The 9,287-nt window shown below is 39.2% G+C and overlaps 1 protein-coding gene and 1 long non-coding RNA gene across 2 annotated transcripts; both read right to left on the bottom strand.

Moving 5' to 3' along the window:
• Positions 1 to 568: 568 nt before the first annotated feature.
• LOC136425819 (von Willebrand factor D and EGF domain-containing protein-like) lies at positions 569 to 6,937 on the bottom strand. The gene is made up of 10 exons (XM_066414759.1): positions 6,478 to 6,937; positions 5,769 to 6,143; positions 4,925 to 5,182; positions 4,266 to 4,380; positions 3,525 to 4,139; positions 3,232 to 3,348; positions 2,834 to 2,956; positions 2,432 to 2,545; positions 2,063 to 2,185; positions 569 to 1,696 (listed from the first exon to the last, which is right to left on the bottom strand). The coding sequence occupies exons 1-10, from the start codon at positions 6,760 to 6,762 to the stop codon at positions 1,602 to 1,604; spliced, it is 2,220 nt and encodes a 739-aa protein (XP_066270856.1). The 5' UTR covers positions 6,763 to 6,937; the 3' UTR covers positions 569 to 1,601.
• Positions 6,938 to 7,484: 547 nt separating this feature from the next.
• LOC136425423 (uncharacterized) lies at positions 7,485 to 8,511 on the bottom strand. Its single transcript, XR_010754031.1, has 3 exons — positions 8,435 to 8,511; positions 7,883 to 8,083; positions 7,485 to 7,702 (listed from the first exon to the last, which is right to left on the bottom strand). It is a non-coding gene; the product is annotated as an uncharacterized lncRNA (long non-coding RNA).
• Positions 8,512 to 9,287: the final 776 nt, after the last annotated feature.

Genomic DNA, 9,287 nt, shown 5'->3' with positions numbered 1-9,287 from the left:
TACCTGGGAGCCCATATCGTTTTTGTATGATAATTTGGACTAACTTGATATTCCTTACATTCCCTACATTTTAAAAGAAAGCCTATGCTAATATCGGTATGATGATTGGGATTATGCTAAAGTAAGTGCAATACACCGTCTTAGTGTAGACGAAAAGCTTGTAGGAAGATGATTATGAATATAAAGTTTATTACATTATCTAAATTTGATAGCCTATAATATTGTTGGTATGATGATTGATATTTATGTATATCAAGTTTTGATAATGTAATGTTCATAGAAATAGGTAAGGTAGGGTATTGTATGGTAAGGTAAGATGCGGTCAATTATACTATGGTAAGGTAAGATATGGTACGATAAGGAAACGTAAGGCAAGTTTAGGTAAGGTAAGGTTGAGTATGGTAAGGTAATGCAAGGTAAGGCAAGGCAAGGTAAAGTAAGGTAAGGCAAGTTAAGTTAAGTTAAGTTAAGTTAAGTTAAGTTAAGTTAAGTTAAGTTAAGTTAAGTTAAGTTAAGTTAAGTTAAGTTAAGTTAAGTTAAGTTAAGTTAAGTTAAGTTAAGTTAAGTTAAGTTAAATTAAGTTAAGTTAAGTTAAGTTAAGTTAAGTTAAGTTAAGATAAGTTAAGTTAAGGAATCATAAGGCAATGAAAAGTCTGCTAAGGCAGATAATATAGATTTTGAATTCCAAATTTAAATCTCATGGCCCTGTATTTCCAAAAAAATTACATAGTCACCTTTATCTTCATCTACATTTTCATAAAATATTAAGGGTTGCCAATATTTTAGTTTGGAAATTTGTGGAAGATTCACTGTCATCTCGTTCCAAGCTCGGCAGTTTTTTGCTTATAACGCGTTGTAAACTAGACAGCCACCCAACAAAATACTATACAAGAATAAACAATTCAACATTTACTCCGATGCATGTATAATTGACAATTATAAAACACTTCCGCTGAATACAATGATTTTGAAAAATATGCGAGGATCGGCTTTTCTAGGGACACCACTTTGTGAAATGAGAAATTTACAGCATCCCAAGCATGAGCTATTCTACTTTATTTACAGAAAGATTTCTCTGAATGGGACACCGATTCATGTATGGACTCTTTCAGAAGATACGAATTTGGTTTTAATAGAAGAAGATTTTTTTTTACTTAGAAGCAATTAAAAAGTGATGTATGCCAATATTTTAATGAAAGCCTGGGTATATAATGCTCAAGGCGGCCACATACCAAATCTCATATCATGTGGCTTTCATAGTGGGAAACAGGAACTCAAATTATACATATTGTTACGGAAAAAGCCTAAATTTCCTATACAAATCATTAGAAAATGGTGTGTTTTAAAACTTGGTAACCTGGACATAACTTTGACGGCGGAGACAATTTCACCTTTTGCCCATATAAAAGTAGAAAAACAAAACTGTTCGAAATGTCAGGTCATATGGTTCGAAACGACAGATAAATCGATTCAAAGATTTAGCAGAAGAAAAAGGAGGAGAGAAAAAACAAGGAAAACAATATATTTCACTCCAAAATGTTTAGTATAGAGTGAAATATAATAAGCATCAATAGTGTTTGAGCGGCTTAGATCTGGCACCTTCAAACAACTACCACGATCAGAAGAGCCATGACCACGGAAGCTGCAATAGCCGCCCCAAATGATGCTTGAGCACCCGACGGCTCCCCGGTTTGCACTGTGGAACAAGAGAAATAATTATTAATGCATTGAAACAAAGTTTGTCATAGCTTCATATATGTTGTCACTTACTTTAACAAGTTACAATTTTATTCTCACAATCATAGAATGATAATATAAAATTTTGTTCATCAGTATAAAGTAAATCTTGATGACGTTAATGTCTTCATGCCTGATACATTTGAATTTCCCTTTCTTTATTATGTAAATTTCAGGTCGACTCAGAAAACAAAGAAATCTCTCTTCTTTTTTTCTATTGGACTTTTTGAAGTCGTCTAGATATCAATTCACAGCTTTAAGTTGAAGAAAATCAGCATACGTGCACTCATATGAAATTTAAATGAATGCATAATGTTCTACTTACCTTCACACGATTTGCCATCGGCACTCAGAACGTGTCCTGCCGGACAGGAGCATCCGTAACTTCCCGGGGTGTTCAAACACTGGTGCTCACAGCCGTGGTTTGTCAGGATACATTCGTCTATGTCTGAAACAAAGGGGTTGAAGAAATCAAGGAAACAAACAGTATGGTGTATAATCATCAAATTTTAAACCTTAATGATTTCTGTAAGTTTGATATCGTTATAACGAATGGCGTCATAATTAAGTCACCGATGTGATTTCATTAGCAATTTAGGGAATTCCCGTAACATCTAAAGGTATCAAACAAAAAGGGGGTCTTATAGAAGTGTGAAAAGCAAGTAATCGAAATACTTTATGATACAAACGATACCTTCTTCACAGTGTGTTCCAACCCAACCGCGGGCACAGGAACAGGTGTACTGGTTTACTCCATCCTGACATTCCCCTCCGTTCTGGCAGGGGGCGCTGGTGCACTCGTTCACGTCTGAAATAAAAATAGTGTAGGATATTATGATACAACTCAAACTGGACTTAAAGTTATAAAATTCACACTGGCGATAGTAATTATGAAATCCAAAGCTTATAGAGTCACGGTTGATATTTTGTACTTCAGACCGTTTCCATATATGCCGAAATGGAATCAATGACACTCTATATACCTTTGCATTTATTCTAAAGGAAAAAAGCTACATTAGACAGTAACAGTATCTGATACAAAAATGAATGAAGAAATCCCAGTAATTGGGTGAATTTTTACAGTGTAAAATCCTACCGTCACATGTTTTTCCATCCACATTGAGTTCGTAGCCTGCCGGACATCCACAAGTGTAGGATCCTTCTGTGTTGGTACAGTCGTGAGAACACTCGTCTATCTCAAATGTACACTCGTCCACATCTATGTAGAGGACGAAAAAAAAGTTGCAACTTCGAAAAAACTGACTAGAATAATATCTTCACAAAATATGACACAGCCAGCAGGACAGATTCATGTTTAGCACGAAAAAAAGATGTATCAGATTATTGGACCAGATAAGAAAAGGGCACTTAATAGTAGCTTTGATATGATACCAAGGGCCTGAGCTCAAAGCTTAAAAGATAGTTTGGCTTCATATCAGCAAGATTATCATAGAAATGTATGAAGAAGAAAATAAAAACGTCATTTTTTCATACCTAGACAGTCATCAGCAATCAAGAGGAACCCGTCAGTACAGGTACATTCGTAGGTCCCCGGCTGATTCTTGCAGACATGTAGACATCCATGGGTGTCGTTGGCACATTCGTCGATATCTATGAAATAAGAAATATATATAATTGCCGATAAGAAAAACACTCTGTTTTAAAGGAACTAAATGTAAGGTAAAAACTAATCTTTAGACGCTGATGAAATGATAACTTCCAATAAATGTATATCTCTCCATATTGGAGGGCACAAAAAAATCACATTTTAAAGAACATCAGCTGACCATCACATTGGTATCCGTCCCCGACGTATCCCGGCGGACACCGTCCACACGAATAGTTCCCGCCCCCTGTGTTGGTACAGGAGACCCCGGGAAAACACGGGTCTAGGGCGCACCTGTTGTCAGCGCTCACGTGACACCGACTTCCGATGTATCCTTCCGCGCAGGTGCAGTTGTAACCGTTCACAAGGTCGGTACATGTTCCGTTCACACACGGGGTGGACTGGCACTCGTTCACCTCAGTTTCACACAAATCGCCGATGTACCCAGGACACACGCAGGTGTAGAAGCCTTGTCCGCGGGGCATGTTGGGATCGGGCACACAGGACCCTCCGTTCTCACAAGGACACGCCATTGTGGTGAGTTGGAACGTTTGTTCAGATGATGCGCCGCACTCGTCTTCAATGGTGATGTTAATGAAGAGAGTCTGGTTATCGTCACCGCTCCATGTCAGCTCCCCGTTCGGCTGCAGGGCAAGGGTTGGGCCGCTCGGGGATTCCGATTGGAACGTTACGGGTCTGCCCTCTGGGTCCTCGGCGCCCAAAGTAATGGTAAGACTTTCATCAGCAAGCTTAGTTATCGTGGTAGAGGCCATTGTGAACCTGGGAGGGTAGTTGACTGAACAAAATAAAGTACATACGAAATCAGTATGATCTAATTTGTAGATGGAAAGTAGAGAAATCTTTACTCAAATAGTATATTTTGAGTGCAATAGTAACTTCAAAGCATGAGTTGTTATCTGACCTGCACGATCAGAGAATGCTGTATTGGACAAGTCTGTCAGGCATTGTTGACACCAGTTGTCCGGGTTTGGGTCTCCATTTCCAAAGCAGTGTCCTCTGATAATACAGGTGTTTGGCTGAAAACAGAAATAAAGAAGCAATTGTTAATATAAACTTGACTGAATTACAGTGACTAAGTTAAATTGGAGAGAGTGCAGAACCAAGGTGCTAGTTTCTGTACAGCTACGAAAGGGTTGCTAGTGTCACCAAAATTAAAACGGATTTGCAGTGAATGTCACTTGCAGACAGAAGAAAATAAAATTTCTAGACCGACTGATAAGTATCTAGTACCAGCAGAGAAAAGTAAAAGAAATAGCCATGTCTTTAAGTACCAGAGTTATCAACCAAGGATTTACGTGTTTAAAAATTCGTCTATTCCAAGATCAATAATCATAGTAAAATGGAACTCGTTGCCATCAAATACTGTATAAACATCCTCACCAAATAGCTTCAAAGAACGGTTGCAGACAGACGTGCAAAGGCTAGGTGTGACAGGCCGTAAGCTGCTTAGGCGCCGCGTGCCTGCGAAGCTTGTGTGTTACACCGAAGGGCGGTTATACCGGCTATATAGATACAGAATTAGATATACTCGAAATGCTTGCAAGTGTAAATTATATGTACCTTCCACGTGCAGTCCCCTCCCCGAGTACACTCCTGACAGACGGAGTCATACACGGTGAAGAACAACTCTTCACTGAACCGTTCTCCATCGTTACTAACAGAGATGAGCATCCCATGAGCCACCGCGCCCTCGTTAGTAGCAGGAGTCCCCAGGCGTACAGGTGACCTTGGCAGGAGACACGAGACCTCCGCAAAGCTGCGGAAAATTGCCTCAGATCGGCCACTTGATTCTAGAGGCGCCAACTGCCCGTTTTCTATCTTAAAGGTAAAACAAGATAGATTTAATCGTTGGATTTCTTTATAGGGCCAGAGGAAAAACATTAAATGGATCGTGGATGACATCAGCGCACGCATGCATTTTCACCTGATATCGTAATAAGAAAATACTGAAAATGTGAAAATATGTGGTGGTTTTGATTTTACTTCTATAATATTACTCTAGTGAGGGAGCCATTGATGTTTTTGAAGGTGAAACTACTTCAGTAGCTAGAGAATAGGCGTCACTGGATTGTTGGTCTTTGGTATAGCTACCGATTTGGCAAACTAGGTAAACAGAATTTGTGCAATTCTGAAACACGGTAACGTTATAAACGACTTGTTTTGAAGCAATATCAAGTCAATTGATTTCTTGTTTCAACGTTTTGTTCTCTCAGTTGCACGGTAAGTCTAACTTTTCTCTGATATTACTATCTACTACTAATACAGTTTATCTAAAATCATCGTTGCCATTACATTAATTACGAAGAATGTATTTGGCTCTAGACTCATCGCTAATCTATCAAGAAACAGTGACATATGCGCTGAGTGGATTGAAGGGACAGTATTTAGGAAACACTGTGTTTACCTGAACTTGTTTGATCCTACATCTCAGGTTCTCTGAATCCAGCACTCCATCTGCGAAGAAGGACGTTTTCATACAGGGACGACGTCTGACGTCACACAAACCGTTAGCAGGGATTTGCATGGCCACTGGTGGCCTGCCGATCTGAATTGAACAGTCTGAAGATGCAAATCCATTGAAGCACTCGCAACTGCCATTCAAACACACCCCTTGGTTGCTACACTGGCGCGGGCACAGGTTTTGAGAGATGACAGCAGGAGGCACCGCGGTTCCGTTCTCGTTGGTCTCGTACAGGCTAACATTGTTGTAAGCCTTTTCAGCACAGTCTTCCCTGACTAGCTGCACAACAACGTCTGCAAACTGCAAGTCTTCCATAGCCTACAAACATTAAGTGGACGTCAATACTACACAAAAACAGTCGCCGAGACATGCTGACAACCTGGTATCAAAGCATCATCTTAAAAAATCTTAGCCTTTAACTTGGTGGCAGATGTATGACATATCTCTACAAAGTATGTCAGATTAAAATAAATATTAATACAGATAAATAGTCAATTTCAAACTCGTCATTGGTAGCAGATAGATGAATCACAACCTGATTTTGTAATCTTTGTGCTAAGGTAACAACTAAAACAGGCCACGCCTATGGACGTGGTTACTTCTACGGAGCGTCGGGCAATGTTCAACTGGTGGCATGGAATATGTTCTTCACCTTTATGTCTCCCATGCAGGCATCAACTCCGTCCAGAATATCCACTCCATAGACGTCCTGACAAACCTCGGCGATGGTCAAGTTCCAGATAGATTCCTGACAGAAGTCCCTGACCTGCTGCTCTGTTAACCCCAGGTTAGGAGTCGGCCACTCGTCGTTAACCACCGGTTCGAAGTTTTCACCGTAATCAAACTCGTACTCCGTCACGTCTACGTCATCATTGTAAAGAAGTGGATCTTCCTCGATGTTCTGAACATCTCTCTTTCCCCGTGTAGTGCAGCTCATTTTAGCCTTGTTTGGGTTCACTGCCGTGTCGACTCCGGCTAAAGAGTTTTGCCGCCATGCCTTGGTCCAATCGCATTCCTCAGTTTTACCTTTTTTACAGGTACAGTATTGACTTTCTGCAAGAGGACTGCTTGCAACTTTCGGAAGACATTCTACATCAAAGAGACTTTTTCCTTTCTCGATACTAAGGTTTAAGAAAAATACCAACATTATTTTTTAATGAAAATGAAATGATTGTATCAGACGGTTAGTAAGTAGTAAAACCTTAACTGCAGCAAAATCCAATAAACCAAAGATTTGTGTACTTTATAGACAGTGAAAATCGTAAAAAGCACAGTGTAAATCGTTTCAAAGAGAGAAGAATACATACTGTTAATTGCAAAAGAATATTAAAAAAAAAACGTATAATAAATGCCAACGTCAATTCCAAAGTCCAAGAAGAAGTTTTTAACGGACAAAAATTAAGAATCTATATATTTCGGTCTGTCAAACCCGGGGTTTTTTTCTTTTGTTTTTCCTTCCTGGCAACGTTGATTTCATAACAAATACACCTATTTTGGCCATTTTTTTAAAAATTTGTTTGCACGTTTGCATCAGTTTTGGTTAAGCAAAAGGATGTCCTCCGTATTGTCAAGAAAACATGGCCTTTTAATCACGAGAAAAATGCCAAAATAAAGACCAGTAATGTTGAATTATGTCCAATAAGACACACCTACCTCCAACCTTCGGATAATTCTCGCTCCCAATTCGGCCAGGTCTGATAGTTAATAAGCCTGCCGCCCGGCATCATCAGGTCGTTGTCGGGATCCCCGTCGAAAGTCCCGCAGAGTCCTTCTGTGTGCCCGAAGTCTATCCCAGGGGCGGAGATGGTAATCTTCATCCAAATTTTCCAAGTGACCTCTAGCTCTGCAATGACACTTGCTCCAGAGGGCATTGTAATCTGCAGTATATATGAAAAACTTTCAATAACGTAAGTTCAGGGTAAATTCCAATTCTACGTAGTCCTATTCGTTTCCCATCCAATAATCAACAATTGTGAAGAAAGGCATTTATTAGTTGTCAATTTTCTAGACTTGTCTTTTGCCAAATCGAGATAATATTGATTTTAATATATACTAACCCTGACTTTTTTTCCATCCGCGTCTTGTTTCACTATAACTCCATCGGACAATGGGTCTCCATTGGCGGTCTTGTAGGAAGGATACGTGTATGTACCGCTACATCTGTCTACGATTACGGCGTCGTTACCCTCCTGCACAGCCACTCCACAGTTGCAAGAGATATCTTTGTTGACATTGCATATTTTATGACGGGCTTGCACCTGGAGATAAGATTATTGCATTTTAAAGCACACTGTGCGATGTAACCACTTGTTATTTTGCAATCATGGTTATATTTTGGTTTGACCTTTTCATAATTAGAGGCTTTCTAAAACAGTAAAAATTTTTGCATATGACATATCAATTATAGTAAAATATGCTAATTTGGTACCTTGTCGATTAGTTGAACCAACGAACAATGGTACATAACAGGGCATATTTATTTTGTTAGGAAATTATTAATCTTTATATCATTTTTTAATCATTAATCCTCAAATGTACATACGGTGCGAATACATGGCTATCTTTTCCTTCAAGGCTTTTTGATTAACAGAAGAAAAATAGTTTTTTACCTGGAATACTCGATTTTCTTTAGTGCTTCTGTATAAAAGGAATTCTCCAACATCTATCGCATGTACGTCTACTGTACGCCAATCGCCACTATCAAATCAAATAAGGTAGATAGAAAAAACACGTAACGTAACTTGAGCTAAGCATTACAAAATAAGGGAAAACTGAATAAAGAAGGGGGGAAATGCTACATGTTGAAAAAGATAAATATAAAGTGCCAACAGGATATAGGAGATTCTTTTTACACAACCAGGTATTGATCTCACCTGCTAACGTTTCGATGTCTATTAGACACTTTCTTCAGAGCTTCTGACTGGTGTAATGCTTCTCACCGCTATAAGTAGCCGATGTAGGTGGCGCTTTTGCGGTGAGAACACTGTCCCAAACGTGGCTAAGCCTGTATCCCCCTCGAGTGATGAACCGAGACGATGGGGGATACAAGCTTAGCCACGTTTGGGACAGTGTTCTCACCGCAAAAGCGCCACCTACATCGGCTACTTATAGTGGTAAGAAGCATTACACCAGTCAGAAGCTCTAAAGAAGGTGTCTTATAGACATCGAAACGTTAGCAGGTGAGATTACCTGGTTGTTTAAAAAGAATCTCCTATACCCTATATTCTACCAACCTGATGAAACTATAAAAGATAAAGTGTCAACATTTACGTGTTTTACAACAATTGAATATAAAGCTTTTAGACAGGGGACAACTGTATGTTTACTCTACTGTACCGTATACACCTTCAATTTAGTATTTAGATTATAGATTATTCAAATAAAAGGAAAACTGAAGGTATACATAGATAAACCTACTCTTTGTCGAATGTACTGACGTGAGGGTCACCCCATGAGACACAA

This window comes from Branchiostoma lanceolatum, chromosome 19 (assembly GCF_035083965.1).
Source record: "Branchiostoma lanceolatum isolate klBraLanc5 chromosome 19, klBraLanc5.hap2, whole genome shotgun sequence".
In the NCBI taxonomy this organism is placed as follows: Eukaryota; Metazoa; Chordata; class Leptocardii; order Amphioxiformes; family Branchiostomatidae; genus Branchiostoma; species Branchiostoma lanceolatum.
The sequence above is the reverse complement of the archived record's forward strand: the minus strand, read 5'-3'. Positions and strand labels throughout refer to the sequence as shown.